This window comes from Artibeus jamaicensis, unplaced genomic scaffold, assembly GCF_021234435.1.
Source record: "Artibeus jamaicensis isolate MK-2021 breed Jamaican fruit bat unplaced genomic scaffold, CSHL_Jam_final contig_787, whole genome shotgun sequence".
Classification (NCBI taxonomy): Eukaryota; Metazoa; Chordata; class Mammalia; order Chiroptera; family Phyllostomidae; genus Artibeus; species Artibeus jamaicensis.
The window spans coordinates 871,451-890,696 of record NW_026521972.1 but is presented as its reverse complement, the minus strand read 5'-3'; the positions used below and the strand labels follow the sequence as shown (position 1 = coordinate 890,696).

General features: G+C 33.9%; 1 protein-coding gene across 4 annotated transcripts in view; it reads left to right on the top strand.

The window, feature by feature from the left end:
- CACNA2D1 (calcium voltage-gated channel auxiliary subunit alpha2delta 1) overlaps nucleotides 1-6,778 on the top strand; it is a 461,217-nt gene extending 454,439 nt beyond the window's left edge. For all 4 annotated transcript variants that reach the window (XM_037139542.2, XM_037139540.2, XM_037139541.2 and 1 more), the window contains one exon: nucleotides 2,692-6,778. In XM_037139542.2, coding sequence (XP_036995437.2) covers nucleotides 2,692-2,808 — 117 coding nt within the window. In that variant the 3' untranslated portion in view covers nucleotides 2,809-6,778. The remainder of the gene's footprint in view (nucleotides 1-2,691) is intronic.
- Nucleotides 6,779-19,246: the final 12,468 nt, after the last annotated feature.

The window sequence follows — 19,246 nt, the reverse complement described above, 5'->3', positions numbered from 1 at the left end:
TATAGTACTATCATAAAAAAGACAAGCCACATAGAAAAATGAAACAGAATAGAGCCCAGAATAAGCCCATGCAGATATGGTGAATTAATTATGACAAAGGAGCAAGGACTATACACTGGGAAACAAATAGTTTCCTCAGTGAATGGTGCTGGAAAAATCTAACAGCCATATGCAAAGAATGAAATTAGACTACTATCTTACATTATGCACACACAAAAATTAATTCAAATGAATGGAACTTTATCAAAAGATTCTGCACAGCAAAAGAAACAAAAAAGGCAATCTAACGAATTGGAAGAAATATTTACTAGTCATACACCTGATAAGGGACCAGTATCTAAAATTTGTAAAGAACTCATAAAACTCAGCATCAAAAAATAAATAATCCAGTTAAAATGGGCAGAGGATCTGAATAGACTTTTGCATATAAGACATATAGATGGCCAACGAGCACATGAAAAGATGCTCAACATCACTAATTATTAGAGAGCAGCAAATCAAAACCACAGTGAATATCACCTTATACTTGTTAGAATGTCTATTGTCTAAAAAACAGGATATAAATGCTGGCGAGGAATATGGAAAAATGAGAAGCCTTGTACATTTTTGGTGGGAATGTAAACCAGTCAGCCACTATGCAAAAAGTATGGGATTCCTCAAAAATTAAAAAAAATAGAACTATCATTATTTAGAAATTTTACTCCTAGGTATTTATCCAAAGAAAATGAAAACACTAACTGGAAAAATATCTGCACTCTCATGTCTGATACATCATTATTTATAATAGCCAAGATGTGAGAAACATGTAAGTTTATATCAATAATGGAATTTTATTCAGCCATTAAAAAATCAAACCTTGCCATTTGCAAAAACATGGATGGGCTGTGAAAGCATTACTGTAAGTGGAATAGACCAGGCAGAGAAAGACAAATACTGCATAGTATCACATATGTGTGGAATCTTAAAAACAAAAAAAACCTCAAATAAACAGTGTTTGCAGGGGCTGGTGGTAAAAGGGTAAAGTCTGAGGACCTAAAAAAAAACATGGTGACTATAAGTGATGACTATGTTAATAACACTGTAAAATTGAAATTTGCAAAAGGAGTAGATATTAAATATTTTTACCAAAGGAAAAAAATTAATATGTGAGATGATATATGTGAATTATCTTGATGGGGGCAATCCTTTTATACTATTATATATGAAGTCACCACAATGTACACTTTAAATATCTTACAATTTTATTTCTCAGTTTTAACTCAGGAAAGCTGAATTTAAAAAGAAACATTTTCACATTTAAAAAGTGTGAGTAATTAACACATTTGTTCAATTTCAAGCTTTGGGACTAGATTAGATCACCTAGAAAGAAAGTGTAAAGAAGAAAACAAGGGTGAGAACTCACTCCTGAAAAAATCTCACATGCAGGGATCATGAAAAGAAGAAGGTCAGGCCAAAGAGAGTAGGATGAACTAGAATGAAGTGTGGAAGAAAGATGCAGAAGAAAATAAGTCAAGGAGAGACTACTTATTGTACATTGTCAAATGCCCCTGAAAAGTCAAATAGGAAGAGGGCTAATTTATAATGATTCTCTTTAGATTTAGAGCCTATCTTGGACAAATTACATTTTTGTAATAGGTTATTTTATCTCAGACTTCTCTTGAACAAACAAAAAAAGATCTGCTACCTTAAAATACAATTCAAGGAAGAAATTGTACTTGTTCACTGGGTGGCAGGCACTGTATTAAATACCAGTGAGCAAAATGGGTCTGTGATCTATTCTCTGGGATTTGTCTTTATATAGTTATTTCAAATAGAATATGTATTTACTTGCTTTCTTAAAACTTTCTTACATAAATTATTTTGATTATTGGAAGTTGAACCTTGGATTAGTAAATTCTTAAATGATGTTTAGAAAAATAATTAGAAAACAGGGTATTCTATTAAATTCAATATATTAAAATGAATTAAAGAATGTAGAAAATGTTACAGAGTACAGAACATAGGAATAAAAGAGAGATAATAATTTTGCATTAGTAAGGAACATAATGAGTCACACCTAGACACTGGGTAATTGAATGAGTATATTTATTGCATTCATGGTTTTTTAAACAAAACTTGATAGCTTAGCTCCTTTTTTGAGGATGGATGTTTTCAGAGTGTACTTTCACTTAAGGTTCAAATACATTATTCTTTTTATTTTAACTGTTGATGAAGGTCCAGATGCTACATGTACAGTATCATATGTTCACCTTTGGAATGGACGTAAGGGATATGGAAAGTAGACGTTCAGTTCTCAAATTTATTTATTCTACCCATTAAAAAAATTGCCTAATTGAGCATCGTTGCTAGTATCATAATTCATGGGAATTTTAAAATATACTATGAAATTTTATTTTTAGTTCTTATATTTATAAATATATAGGAACACTTGATCTTATGAGTGTTTTTTTGAATTTAGAAATTGGCATATTACTCAAAACAGCATTCACTGTTAAAATATGTTCTTTTACTATCATCACACTCTACAGTAAAGTTATAAAGCATTCTTCAAACAGTAAACTCTAGGAGAATATAATTTATTTGGATTCAAATTAAAGCAGTTTTATAAGGTGAGTTCAGAAGTGGACTAAACGTGAAATATGTCTCACTAAATATTTTTCAGGATTTTTCTTTTTCCTTTATTTCCAACAGGAGGATTATACCGACTGTGGTGGCGTTTCTGGATTAAATCCCTCCCTGTGGTCCATCATTGGAATCCAGTTTGTCCTTCTTTGGCTTTTATCTGGCATCAGGCACTGCCAGTTATGACCTCCCAAAGCCAAATCTGCATAATTAAACTCCAGACCCTGCCAAAACATGAGCCCACAAATGCATTAACATAGGGTCAACCATGGAATCAGCAGAGCATTAGCTGGGCCCATAACATGGCATAAAACTAAGGCGCAGACTCCTAAGGCACCCACTGGCTGCATGTCAGGGTGCCAGATCCTTCAACTCGTGTGAATGTTGCATCATCCGTGTATAACATCAAAGCAAAATTTTATATGTGCTCTACTGGAAAATTCGAGAGTTTGTTGTTGCACTGTATGTGATTAATTGTAAAAGGGCTCCCCACACAACTGTTTATGAAGCATAAAAATTGTCTTGATTTTGACCTGGAAATTTGACTTAACTGCAATCCTTGTTCTTTTACCAAGAAAATCTCTAGGGGAAAAGAAGTTTGTTTGGTTTTTTTTGCCTCCCTTATTCTGTTACAAATTATTTTCTGTTTTGAGTAGTTATTATTGAAAATATATAGATAGAGAGAGAATTAAAAGGGATGTAATCTTTTGAAATAGATATAATGGCCAATTTTCTATTTTAAAAAATTGCCATGAATAAAATGCCTTATGAAGAATGGCTTCTCTGCCAAAAATATAACATAAATGATGACCAATTAAGTTTTGGTGGGGTGATAAATTGGTTGCTTGGAAATAACTAAGAAATTATTAAACTAAAGGTGCTTGAGGGTGAAATTTGAATATGTGACATATTTCCTCATACATGTAAGCCCTTAATAAGTGCTTCAGTGTAATGTTCCTTTTGTTCACAGTAAAGTTATGTAGTGCTAGCCAGATATTTCAAAATGCTCTAAGAAAAGCTTGTTGGGGGAGGGGAAAATGTTTTTCTTGTGATAAATGAACTTTGGTTACCAAGGGTATTTTGCATGATGCTGCTGCTATTTTAACTTTTTGTTTTTCTCTTACTGTAGAGGATAGTCCATTGAAAAGTTACATGAGTGACATTACTATTATGTAAGAATTCGAACCTTACAGTGTAATGCACTTAAGTCATCTTTAACAATGTTGTTAAGCTACTCTGAATATACTGTGCAATGTAAATGCTGAATGATTGGGTTAGATCAGTGGCAAAATGGGAATTAACAGATTTTATACAGATTCGTGCTTTTGCCTGAAAGCCTATGTACAGATATTTTAAGTACATAAATCAGAATTGACACATTTATTTTTGAAAAGTACATATATGTTCTCAATGAAGATTCATCCTAGGTTTCCTCTTTGTTCATTTGAATAGTGGCATGTACAACCCCAAATCTCTACTGCTGCTGCTGCTACTCTCCCTCCATTTTAAACGGCGTGATCACTTGACCAAAATGTCCAAGCAGATTGACGAGGGTTTTACAATAATCTGAACAAATAGGAAACCTTGAATCTATATGTATGCACATGAATACTTGATTATGAATAATCAGAATTGTTTTTATACAGCCTCATTGGTAAAAGTGGTTAGCATAGTGAATCAGATATTTCATTATAGATTAATATGGAAGCAGAATATTATTTATGCTTTTAAAACTTATTTTCAGGAGTAAACAGTATTTGAAGAGAGGGTAAAAACAATGAATGTAACCCTAGTTATAGTGAATAATTCTGCTGAAGGCTGGAAATATGCAGATATTTTTCATGGTAAAATGCATTTGTTATTTTTTTTTGAACATGCCAAATACTGGTTTGTGTATATGCTGGAAATTATCTTATATATCCTTTTTAAGTCAAAATCTTATTACCATTATCCAGCATGCTTTAGTATGCTCACATATCAACATATAACCAATTCTTTAGCATAGCTTAAAAGATATATTTGTTTTGTCTTTAGCTTCGCACACATTTGTAATTCCTACTGCCAATATACCCTAGGTACCATTTGCATACATTTCCTTACTTAAAATATTTTTATTTAAAAATGGGGGAAGGGGGAAGTGGATTCACTTTGCCAACTGTTGTTCTAAGAGTTAACATCAGTTACCATTTCTAATGCATTGTTGTGATTTTGTAGTCTCATTTGTAACTGGTATTGACATTTTAGAAAACACCAAAGTGATTTAAAAAATATGGAACTTCTCACTCTAGTAGCTATGTTTGAGTCATGTTGTTTGTTAATTCAATATTTAAATCTTATTGTTAACTTTTGCTAGACTATTTTAAATCATGAAAGTGTTGGGAAGGGGATACAAAAATATTAAATTATGTTAGTTTGTGTATATAAGCAACACGTTAAAACAATTGAATTGCTTCCAGCATACAACAAACTACCTTAAAATTATCTTTAAAACCTATTAAATATATTTTCATGGCTAATGTCACTGAAGTAGTATGTATTCATCAACTACTTTATTGTTGTATTAATCACAGTTAAACTTGGCATCTCTTGGCAGGGTCCTATTTGATTTCACATGCCATCAAAATATACTTTCATGCATGAGTCTTGCTGTGATCCTTTACTTTTGCTATACAATAAGCTAATATATTAGGACAACCACCTGATTATAAATTGGGTAAGAACGTGCACTCTAAAACTTGTTCTGAATCCTAATACTACTTTCATGCCTTTAGTAGACTTACTGTTTTGTAAGACAGTAACACTCAGCCCATCATATTGTTATGTTAATTTAGGATTTTTCTGTGAGTTCTAATTGTTGACAAGAGCTTAAATTATAGCACATTATAAACATTGATTTTCAAAGACTAAACCGAACAAGAGATCAAGAAAAGAACTTTTAAAACCTTCACTGATTTAATTTTTGCTACACTCATGCAGCTTTGTGTAGTTTGTCATTAAAACAAATCTAAATAAGTCTTGCATTGGTGTTGAGTTACAGGAGCAAGTTTTGCATTAATAGTTTTCTTCATTTGAACAACCAGCATTACTGCCAAACACCAATCGTGGTCCATATTTGTAACAGGTTTTTAACATGACATAGCAAGTTTGATTGAAGAGATTTTTAGGTCCTGGGCCTATAAGATTTTAGTGTGATCTTTTTTCATGTTTCTAATGCTTGAGGCATTATTGCTTAACTTGGAAAAAACGAAACAGTGTTGCTGCCATTTGTAAATTTTCTTATGATATTCCTTTTATTAACTTTAAAACTGGCCTTACTGGGTTCAAATAGGCAGTATCCCTTTTAAGTGGCCTTTGCAACCCGAGTGTTACTTGCTTATTTGATGCTCTCTTGTATCTCCATCTTATTTAAATCTTCGTCTCCACCAAAGCTTAAATTCTGTCTCTTAATTTAAAACTCTAAACTAGTTCATTGATCATGTTAGTTAACATTCAAGTGTCTAGAGGTATAGGGTTTAACCCAGTGAAACAAATGGGTGTAGTGATTTTTTAAGTGTAACATAGAATGATTGATTATTCCACTTGCTCACATTTTCAAATATTTTATTGTTATCTGGAACTTGTGTCATTTTCCCATAGCAGAATGTTAATATTGCTAATAATCGGTGTGCATTTGTATAAGAAGCAAATCAAGAAATCAAATGTATCAACTGTTGAAAAAAATCCAGAGCTTTGAAGACTTAGACAACCCTTACCAATAATTTCATGTACCTTATTTGAAAAACTCACTCAAAGAAATTCCTCCGAGACTAATGGGATACTGTCTTGTATAGATGCCAACTGAGTTTACAGTGTGACCTGACAAAGCTCTCTTTTCTGTTGTGCTGTACGATTGTTGGATCATGCTTTTTAGGGTACTTTTATTAAAACGCTCAGTGTGCATCCATGCAAAAGGCCAAGTGGCTTTGTGGACAAAAGATCTTTTCTCCCATTTATTATGTTCTCTTGACACTTTTGTGGAAATTAACTAGCCTGATAAAAACATTTTGTAAAAATTTGTATGATACTGTTATAAAAATATTTATAATCCCAGAAAATGTTGTGTTAAATCTTGTGCAAAAACAGTATATTCAGAATAAAAGTTTATCATTTAAAGTCATCACAGTTTGGGTTATTTAATTCTTTAACATCCAGTGGAAAGAAATGGTGGTCTTTGTCATAAATGTATTTTACGAAAGCCACTTTCCTGTGGATAGAAATTCTAGATTGTGGACATAAAAGTTGGGATTGGAAAGCACTTCTAAATCACAAACCTCAACTCAGAAATAAACAAATGTACTTGCAACTTCTTCACATAACTCCGATCCTTCTCACATGTGTTTTTGCCATCAAGTCATTTAGAAACTTATTAAATCAGACTTTGGACTTCTATTGTTTAAAAAAAAGCCCAGGAAAAATATTATTTGTTTCTTTAAAGAAACTGAAAAAATAATTTGAACGAAACCTGTTAGAATATCTGAACTATGCATACCTTTTATTACACCTGACTAACATTCAGTTATTTCTGCTATTTTACACCAGCTGACACAATGAAGTCTACTGTGAGGAGTTTTTCAAAACACTTGTGAGTGAGGTCCCTTTTACCAGTTTGCCACCTGCTGCCCTTTGCTCATCCAATAATAAACTAATGAGCCTGATACTGTGTGGAATATAGTATCGTGGAAGCCTACTTTTCTTCAGGGGACTCCCATGAGAAAGCAAAAATAGCTGTATGTGGAAGGAATGTGGTACGTGGATATCAGTGTCCGTGGTTACTCAGTTTCTGATCAAGGCATTTTAACAGGACAAACCCCACTTAAAAGTGTAAGGTAGATAACATTTGCTTTTTGAACCTCTGGCTCCATTCTGTACCAGTTTATCTCCTCAATCAATCCTGGACCTTCGTTTCCTCTATCAATCATCTGGATGCCACCCGCACCTCTTCCCTAGAGACCCGATGTCATCAAACCTCCCTTCTCAAGCACATTCAGCCCTCCCTCTCTGCAGACTTACTTCCCTCCTCTGCCTGGGAACACAGAACATGTCTAGCAAACAACGATCACACTTCCACTGCTGTCCAGGAGCCCTGTTACTTTGTAGACTCTTACAGCTAGCGTTAAAATTGTCCTTTGTACGTCTGCAGACACATTTTGGTAACCAGTTTCTGTGCAACATACTCAGCTAGGCTTTAGAATTTTAGTTCAGAAAGGCATATTATTATGTCCCAAGTTTTGGGCTACTACCAAAAAATTTTGATGACTTACATGAGGTAAATGAATTTAATGCCTTGGGCTTTTTTTGATTCTCAATTTTTTTGTATTTTAAAGTGGAGTTATCCACAGACCACCTTCACAATTTTCTATAAATTGGAATATAATTGACAATGTTATTTTTTAATATTTTCTATGTAAATTGACTCATTTTTAATGAGTCAAATGTAATATTACTTACATAATTAGAAAACCAATATAATTTGCTATAATTAGGTGTGCCACATTAAAATAGGCTCCTATCTATTATAATGAATCAATAAAACTACTCAGTATATGCCAGTACAAATGTTCTAGATTTAACATACTTCTTCGACATATTGTAATGATGGATTAGTCCATTTTAGTATCTCTGCCACTAATGTTTTCAATGTAAGCCAGGACTCAAACAATGTATAAAATTGCAATTATTAATACATTAAAATATATTTATCAAAATGCACAGTAAATTTTTCAGAATTTTAGTTTTCTTAAATGGACAACTTTTTAAATGTTTTATCATAATCATAACAGTTTTTGAGTACCTTAGGATTCACTCTAAATGTCTTTAAAGTTTACTTGTAATACTCATTCACATAAGGATAATGTATAATGAACCTAGGTTTGAATGAGACTGCTAATTTATTGGGAAGTATTGATCTTTTCCAGATATTATCTTTTCTCTAATTGTTTAGCTTAAGCAAAAGGAATCTTTCTCTTGTGAAATTATGGGATAGTTGATAATAACTTTTAAATAGTGAAATTGTTCACAAGTCTATGTCAAGTTATTATTGCTGATACTTCAATCCCTTTTATTAATTTCAAAGTCATACTGATCCAAAAAGTTCCTAAATGGGATGACTACTGCCCTAATTGTCATTATGAAGGCAGTACAGCCAAATAGTAACTGCAATCTATTGCTTATATTTGGACCTTCCTTTACCATTTAATAGCTTTGGAACCATGGGCAAACTACATCATGTCTCCAAGCCTCAGTTTCCTTATCCATGAAACAATATAAAACTAAATACATTATAGGGCTGCCATAATGACTAAATGATATATTTAATGTATAGCCCTTAGCATAGGACTGAGCAATGAGTAAGCACTCAACAACACCATCTATCAGTATTATGAATTGTTTCCACAGTCATTTTCCTGGTCATCATAATCATCATTTTTGGCTGAAGCTTTTAAGACCCTAATATCTGCACCATTTGTCACTTAAAACATTTACTCATTCATTTAACTAAAGTGTTAACATTTAACTGAAGTGTTACAAGTAATGCTTATACAAGAATTTTTTAAAAATAGTCTCTTTATGGAACTATTGACTGTGAATATAAAAAATGTAATAAGCACTTACAATAGTATAAGGTTAATGCTATTATGTAGGAAATAAATATTATTGGAGCTTACTGTAGGGTAATCTAGATGGACTGAGCTGGCCAGAGAAGGCTGCCATGACTTTGAGATGAGGGAAAGAGGTAGGAGTACTGTTAAAAATAAAGGAGAGTGTGCGAATACTAAGGTGCATTCAAGGAACTGGAAGTAGCTGAATATGAGTTCAGTTTGGCTTGAGGGGTGGGCGTTGCATAGAGAGATGAGATACAAGATGAGGGTGGAGAGACAAAGGGTCAGAGTCTGGGGTCCTCTGTGGACCACATGGGGTATTTAGGCCATCGGAAGCTGCTAAAAATTTTAAAACAGGGAACAGTATTATCAGACTTGAGTTTCAGGAAAACTACTCTGAATGAAATATAGAGTTTTGGTAGATGGACACTAGTAGGAAGGGAAATCAATTGAGATACCACGTTGACTGGCATAAGATGATAGAGAAAAATGGATCAACTTGAGAAATACTTAATAGGGAAAAGAGAGAAGATTTCATGATTTACTCATTGTTGTTCTGAAAGAAAGAAAAAAAACATTAGCATTATTCCCAGGGTTCTGAAATTTAACATTGTGACTAGGGGTTCAATTCCCAAAGTTAGGGAACATTAGAGAATGCTTGGGGCAGGGTTGAGATAAGGTAGGACAAATCTGGAGGGCATTGCACTTTACAAATATTGTGGGTGAGCTCTTTGTGCAGTGCTGAGGACACAAAGGTGGGAGGACATGATTTCTACTGCACAATGATATGTATGCCAAGATAATGAGAAAGGACATGTTTGTCTGTTTTGATATAAATACTGGTACCTGGGACCCGCTCTATTTCAGAGTCTCAGGTGGTTCTACTGGGCAGACTATATGACAATACCTGGGGTTAGGTAACAATTCTGATTACCTTATAAATTGAACTCTATAAAACCCTACTTAGATGTACATTATTGATTCAACTTTAAATGAATCCCCTTTGGACATATTTTTGGGAACATACCCTATGATTCCAACTCAAATGAAATCTTTTTGAGGACTGTACTTTTTAATGTTATTTTTCTTTCTAGATCCCAATTACACAGCTGTATACAGCCAATAATCAATAAAGTTCTCATTGACTGTGGCTGATAAAACAAGGCTACTCTTGGGATGATTATTACTACTAGAAATTTTATTCCTATTTAAGTCATATTAATGCTATCAAATGTCTCAGAGTTGAACCACAGATTTCTATAAATATTATCAGAGCAACATGTCGATCAGGTTCATTCTTATGGTAAATGACACTGCAAATCAGAATAAAATTAGGAAATTATATTTTAATCTGGTTTTTATACATATTATATTTAAGTAATGACTATTCCTTAACAAAATAAAAAGCTAATCAAAACTTTTAAAACCCACTTAAAACATGAATATTTCTGATTGATTTCAGACCACCTGGGTATGCAGAACCTCAGCGAAATCATGCTGAAGCCAGAGAGCCCATGTGGCATATGGTAGAGATTTAGTCTCTGCCAGCAGGCTGCCTGGGTCCACATCCCTGCTCCCCGACTTGGGCATATTATATAGCAGCATCTCTGTCTTTCTTTTCCTTGTCTGTACAGTTTATACCATTGACTCCATAAATATTCGTATATGAAAATACTGATAGCAGTCACTATCAAATAGTTGTTAAGGCCTCTACTTCTTTTGTTGTTTGTTTCTGAAAGTTTTTCCCCCATTTCCACTCAGTCTCCTTATACCTCCTCCTCCCACAACCACCACACTGAACACTGTTGTCTGTGTCCATGAGTCCTTTTTTCCTTTTTGCTCAATCCCTCCACCCACTCCCCTGTAGCTGTCATCCTTCTCTCTATGAGTCTGTCTCTTATCTTAGAAACGCAATCATTCTGACGCTATCATTCCAGAAATGATTTAGAGAAATTTGGCATCAAGAAGATTCCAAAGGTATGAGGAATGTTGTCAGAATTTCAAATTATATAATGAAGAGGATGATGATGATAATGATAAACGCAAAGCATAGAAGATCAAAGGGAGAAAATTCATCCAAAAATTACATTAAGAAGCATATTACTAACTCTAAGAAAATATTTTGCTGTAGAGGATCTTGGTAATAAGAAGCTGATGGCAAGAGGGGAAAAAAGGGTCTAGTGGAAACTGAACAGGATTTAGTTACTGGACTGGGAGGAAGGTAAATGGAAGATCCAAACTGTCCTGGATATTTTTGTTCAAATCTCAGAAACAATTATACCAACATCTTTGATGAATATAGATGCAAAAATTATTCCCCAAATATTAGCAGACCAAATTTGAAAGCACATTAAAGGGAGTATACACCATGACCAAGTAGGATTTATCTCTGGGATTCAAGGACACATCAACATACATAACATTAATAGAATGAAAGATAAAATCTTAGGATCTCATTTGCAGGTAATGTGTTTAACAAAATGTAGTATGACAGAAGCCTCTTTTTTTGGTTAAAAAAAATAACTCCGGACATACTGGGTACAGAAGGAATATAACCTCAACATAATAAAGGTTGTATATGACAAACCCACAGCTCACATACTCCAGAGAAAAATAGAAAGCATTTCCTCTACAATCAGGAACAAGATAAGGGGGCCCATCTCCAGGGTACCTATGCAGAAGAGTAGAAGAAGACCTAACTAGAAAAGTTAGCCAAGGCTAAAAGAAAAGCATTCAAAACATTAAGAAGGAAAACTATCATTAATTGCAGGTGATAGGATTTTGTATGTAGAAAATTCTAAAGATGCCACCAAAAAAAACAACTGCTGGAACTAATCGATAATTTCAGTAAAATTGATCTAAAGAAACCCATTACATTTCTATAAACTAAGGATGAAACATATGAAAAAGAAATATTAAAAAATTACCTCATTCACAACAGCATCAAAAACAATGAAATACTTAGGAATAACTTTAACCAAGGAAGTGAAGATTTATACAATAGAAGCTTAAAAACTTTGTTGAAAGAAATTTTAAAAAGATACATTCAAATGAAAAGAACTAAGGGGGGAGGTGGGAGGGGGGGGGGGGGGGGGGGGGGGACTTAATCTAATAAAATAAAAGCATCTTATGTTCATGGATGGAAAGAATTAATGCTGTTATTAATTCTTTATACTTAACACTTAATACTGTTATTAAGTGTCTATACTACTCAAAGTCATCTATAACTTCAATGCAATACCCAAGAAAATAGCAATGGCATTCCTCATAGAAAACAAAGAACAATCCTAAAAACTGTATGAAAGTGCAAAAGACCCCGAACAACCAAAACAATCCTGAGGAAAGGTACAAAGCCAGAGGTATCACACTTTTTTATTTCAGACTATACTACAAAGCTAGAGTAAACAAAACAGTAATGTACTGGCATATAAACAGACACATACCAATGGATCAAAATAGACCAGAATTAAACCTCCACATATATGGTCAATTAATATTCAATAAGGGAGTCAAAAACACCAATAAGGGAAGGATAGTCTCTTCAACAAGTGGGGTTGGGAAAACTTGAAAATATATGGAGAACAATAATTTTGAATTCCTGATTTACAAACTCACAGAGATTAACTTGAAATAGATCAAAGACTTAAACCGATACCATGGACCTGTTACCATAAAACCCCTTAAAGGAAATGTAGAAAAGAAGCCTCTCAACATTGGTATTAGCAATGATCTTTTAGATACACATGAAAAGCACAAATAACAAAAACAAAAATAAAAAATGGAACTACACATCATACTTAAATGCTTCTGCACAGCAAAATAAACCATTAGCACAAAGAAAATGCCACTTATTGAATGGGAGAAATTTTTTGCAAATGATGTATTAAGTGATAAGAGGTTAATATCCAAAACATAGAAACTCATAGAGCCAATTTTTTAAATTATTTAATACATGGGCAGACAAAGCATCTGTGGTTATATACTTATGCAATTAAATGCTTAATTGTATTCTATAAATTACACATAGGTAGTTAGCTAGTTGGAATTTAGCTACTTTTTGTAGTGTTTTCATTTTTCTGTAAATTATTTCCAGTGAGTTGAGGGTTATGCTCATGGTAAGTTTAATGTGCTTTAAAATATATTTCTGTATAATATTGATAGTCTGAAAAATACTTAAATAATTACTACATATGAAAAACATAAATGAGTTTAATTTCCCTTGAAAGGAAAATATTTAAATTAGCTTATTTAGAACTCCTATATTAAAACAGAATTTTTAAATGACTATACAATTCCCTTTTGAAAGTTGACCAATTGGGGAGAAATTTGGACTGCATCTCTATTCCTCAGAAGAATGCTCTAACATCTGGAGGGCTGGGAGACATTTATATCTCCTCTTTCAGTTGAAGTCCCATAGCTTTGGAAGAGAAAAGAAGAAATGAGGAGTGAACAGATGACTTTTACATGCTGTCATTGAGCAGGGGTGGGTTTTCTGGACTGGGGCTTTCTATACCGAACAAAGGGAAGCTGACAAAAGGCAGTGAACACATCTATAAACTCTGGAAAGAGCATGTTTGGCAGGAACCTTACTTACCCCGTCATGAGGACCAGAAACAGATATTTGAGGGGAAGGAATAAAACTACTGACATACAACTGGGAACTTTACAGGAAAGAGAACAGAAGTGTGCTGGAGAGGGAAAAGTAGCTGAGGAAGCTCTCACTCATTTCAGTAAAAAATAGGAGGGAAGTAGGTGAAATAAAAGTTGACCTGCAAGGACCCAAGATTCAGAAGGCAAGGGAGTTTGACCTTTTAATATAGGGTGCAGTTAGGACCTCACAAGGGTCATGGAGACATGGAACTAGGTCAAGGACAGAAATATGGTGGAGAGAGGATATGCCTTGCTCAAATAGTAGAAATGGTGAAAAGGTATCACTATATTGAATTTTTTTAAAAGAATTAAATTTATTTAGCTCTCAAACAAATGAACAGTAGTACCAAATAGGTATTTTTACAAAGAGACCCAAATGACCAAGAGGTACATGAAAAGATGTTTAACATCACTAATCATTAGGGAAATTAAAGTCAAAATCGCAATGAGATATCACCTCACACTTATTAGAATGGCTGAAGAATCCCACTCCTGACATATATATACTCAAAGAAAATGAAAACAGGATATTGAGGAGATTGATGTTTTCCCAGGTTTACTGCAGCATTATTCATAATAGCCAAGATATAGACACAACCTAAATGGCCATCAATGAGTGAATGGATAAATAAGAGGTGAGATATATCCTGCCAGTTGTGAAAACGTGGGCAGACTTGAGCACACGACACTGAGTGACATAAGTCAAGAGAAAGACAAATAGTGTATGATATGTCTTATGTGCAGAAAAATAGCAAAGCCAAACTAACAAAAAATAAAAACAAAACAGTAAATTGAAAGTTAGGGAGGTAGGGGATAGGATGGATGTTGTTTAAGGGTAGAAACTTGCAATGAATAGTAAATAAGTCCTAGAGATCCAATGCATAGTAAACATAGCATAGTAAAATAGACAACAATATTATAATAGATTAACTTGCTCAGAAAATATAACTTAATTATTCCAACCACTAAAAAGAAAGCATGATTATGTAACATGATAGAGGTGCTACTTATTGCTACAATGGCAATCATATTACAGGAAATAAATGTGTCAAATTAACATGTACATTTTAACTTTACATAATGGTATATGTCAAATATATTTCAATTTTTTTAAAAAAGAAAAAGAACAGACATCTGGATCACAGCTTATATGGACATAATGGTGTCTGGGAGAACTTAGTACTTCAGGTAACAGCTTGTGCCAGCAAGGTGGAACTCTATCTCAATAATGGGTCTATTTAAATTTCTCTGAATAAAGATGCATCCTCCTATTCACTTTCTCTGTTTTATTGCAAATCTTCTTGAAGATTTTTTCCTGCACTCAATAATCATTCTCCTACCGTTAGTTCCAACCCCCTGAAATTTCATATCTATCTCTCCTCTAAAAATGCTCTGTGTGACATTTCAATCTCAACATTTTCTGTTCCATCTTCTTAAAACTCAAGACTTTTCTGAGTTCCAGTGCTCCATTGAATACCACTCCTAGACATCTTAAATACATGCCAAGCAAATAACTGAGATCCATATCTCAGTATATGACCCTGGTTTTTGAATCTGCATCTCAAGATTTAGTGATGTCTAGTCACCTAAACTAAAAACTTCAGATTCATTAAATTACTAAATTCTGATAATCCTGCCTAATTCTTCAATAATTTTGATTCTCCACTATTTTTCTTATCCAGTGATTCTTCCCTGCTTCAAACTTTTATCAACTCTTGCCCCAACAATTTAAATGGTTCCCAGGAGTTCCCCTACTTTGGGTTTCACTCCACTTCAATTCATCCTCCTTGATAATTTATTTGTCTTTAATTTATTTCTCATAGAATCCTTTCCCTGTGTAAAAATGTTGTTACTTCCCATTTTCTATAAAATAAAATATAAATGCCTTTAAAAGATATATACCAATCAGAAATTGATCTCTGGCTATATCTAACCTCATATTACCCCCATTTTCTATCTCAACACCTCCCCAGTGGAATTGTACCTTAATACTTACCAAATACCTATGCTTCTTCAAACACAACACAGAAGTTCGTGCTTCATTGCCTAAACACGCAATTCCAACAACTTCTAACCTTCCCTATTAAATGCTACTTAGAACCAGTGCCTCTCTGGAGCCTTCTCTGGTAGCACAATTATACCTCAAACTACAAACTGCCATAATATTTGAAACTATCTCTGTTAAAATTTATAAAAATGTGGTATATTTTAAAAGAGAAAGTGTGTTTTCTTTTAGGATTTTTATGGTTTCTTGACTTACATAAATTTAAGTCTTTTGAGTTTATTCTTGTGTATCCAATTAAAAAACAGACAAAAAACCTGAATGGAAATTTCTCCAAGGAGGACATGAAGATGGCCAGTAAACATATGAAAAAAGGCTCAATGTCACTAATCATTAGAGAAATACAAATGAGATATCACATCACACCTGCCAGAATGGATACCATCAGTAAATCAACAAACAAAAAGGGCTGGCAAGGATGTAGAGAAAGGGGAACCCTTTTGTACTGTTGGTGGGAATGCAGACTGGTGCAACCACTGTGGAAAAGAGTATGGAGGTTCCTCAGGAAATTAAAAATGGATCTGCCTTTTGACCTAGCAATCCCACTTATGGGAATATATCCTAAGAATCCCAAAACACTAATTCAGAAGAATATAGGTACCCTTATGTTCATTGCAGCACTATTTACAATAACCTAGATCTGGAAACAGCCCAAATGCCCATCAGTAGGTGAGTGATTCAAAAACTACTCATCAGTAGATGAGTGAATCATTCTACTCATCAGTAGATGAGTGAATCAAAAACAGTGTGGTGTTCCATTGTGGTATATGTTCCATTGTGGAAATATACCACAATGGAACACCACACTGCTGTAGAGAAGAAGGAAATCTTACTTGTATGATGAGATGGATAGGTTAGGATAGGATAGGACAGGGATTGTTATGCTAAATGAAATAAGCCAGGTGGAGAAAGGCAATTACCATGTGATCTCACTTATGTGTGGAATCTAATGAACAAAATAAACTGATAAACAAAATAGAAACAGAGGCATGGATACATGGAACATGCTGAAGCAGGGACAGCTGTCATATGGTAGGGGGTAGAGGGAGACTGGATGAAAAATGTTGAAGTATCTTCCAAAGAACATGTACGCATAACCCATAGACACAGACAACAGTGTGGTGATGGCCTGAAGAAAAGTGGGGTAGGGGATGGGTGGAGGTGGGCAAAGGGGGAAGGAAATGGGGACATCTGTAATAGTGTTAAAATTGTGTTAAAATAAAAATAAAGCAAAAAATAATAAAAAGAATGTATGGACTTTGGAATTTAAACAAACAAACCCGGTTTCAACTGTAGCTTTCATTTTTACTAATGTCACTTCAATAGAGATTTACTTAATATCACAGTGTAACATATTCTTGAATTGTCACAGCAACATTTTCTTTGCAATATTTGGAATAAATCCTAATGATATGGTACTGGCAGAAAATAATAGCAACACTTAGTAAAAGAGGTACCCAGTCTCCTAATAGACATAGTACCTCTGGTATTGCCAGTATATCAAGAATGCTTTTAGTAGTCAGATATTTCCTTGATTTTTTTATTAATATTTTCATCTCACCTTAACAAATGGCTAAGGTGTCACATTTTTCAGAGGGTTCTTCTTCTGTAATTTAGCATTCATTTCACGTAGTGCCGCCCCATGTCAAATCAGGAAAATCTAATAGACTACATCAACCTGAATATTCTAGATTATCTTATCATCTATAACTCAAGAATCTTTTAAATTTTTAAAATTATTTTAGGATCTAGGAGTTTGGATAACATTGTACAAGTTACCTAGTTATAGGGATCTAATCAAAATTAACAATGAGAGTTCTGAGATTAGCAAAAGTGAACCAGGCAAAAGTTATAGAAAAGCTAGGAAATCACGTGGATTTATTTTTAAATTTTTTTACTTATTTAGTTTTAGACAGAGGGGAAGGGAGAGAGAAAGAAAGAAAGGGAAAGAAACATCATTATGTTTGCCTCTCAAGCACCCCCTGCTGGGGACCTGGCCCACAACCTAGGCATGTGCTCAGACTGGGAATCAAACTGGCAACCCTTCAGTTTGCGGGCTGGCATTCAATCTACTGAACCACACCAGCCAGGACACATGAACCATTTTTAAATAAGAAAGGTATAAACCTTTTTAAAACTGGGACACAAAAGGAGGATTTGTGAGGAAGTTTAATTTAATGTTTAATTCTGAGTCATTAAGTTATTGATAGGAGACTTTATATTTCCCTAAATTCTAGGGTCAGCAGAGCCTCAAGAAAGACATTAAGTGGCTGTCAATTTATGGGAAGCAAGACAAACAACCCAGGCACTAGATCTGATAGGAGAGGAAATGAGTAAAAAGGAATGACAAAGTTTGATTTTTTTTTTTTAAAGAATTAGGATGAACGACAGGGGTAGGGGTTCTCAAATCCAATTGTAGTTACTTCTCCAGGGAATTGTTTTGTTAAAAAAATTAATTTTTTACTGCCTTGATACTTCAACCTCTTTCTCTGTGGTGAAATATTATTATACCCAGATGACATTAAATTGAGGAAATGGAGAATTTGCAAAGCGATCTCTGAAAAATTAGATCACAGATTACAAATAAATAAACATTAGGTGCTATATATATAGATATACGAGTGTGTATATATACAATATATAGTTAAGAAAGATAGCAAAAATAGTAAAATTGACTAATTATGAATTACATAATGCCCAAAATGGTTCTGCATACATTTTTATTGCAATCTTGTCAATTAATAGAAATAAAAATGCTGTGAAACCAGAATGGAGAATCAAGACAATTATGAATTTAAAACTCAAGAGAATATCAAGTTAAACCTGAAAGCATACTTTTTCAAGCTAATCCATAAACAATTAAAATTGTGTTATCAAAATTATGGTGTGAGCTCCTCCATACCCAGTGCATGTCTTAATAATCTCTCTATAACCATGATGTCTCAGGGACATTCCACCCTAGAGTATAAGGTGTACACCATTAGGGCGTAAGGTGATACTTTTTATTAAATTAGAGTGTGGACCCCTTGGCTAGTTTGCTGTTGACCTCAGCTTGTTTGAGCCACATGCTCCTTAATCTGGAAGGAGTGTGTCCCAAACGTGTTTCCAATGCTGCTATATTTGTTTCATGAGATGTCAAGAACTTGAGCTTGTACTGAACCACCCTTTAGAGACCCAGAGCCCTTCTATCATTGCTATTGCCCTGCTGGTGGGAAGTTCTGGGATGTTTCAGTCCTATGACACTGGCATAGTTACATCACTGTCCCTTATGCAA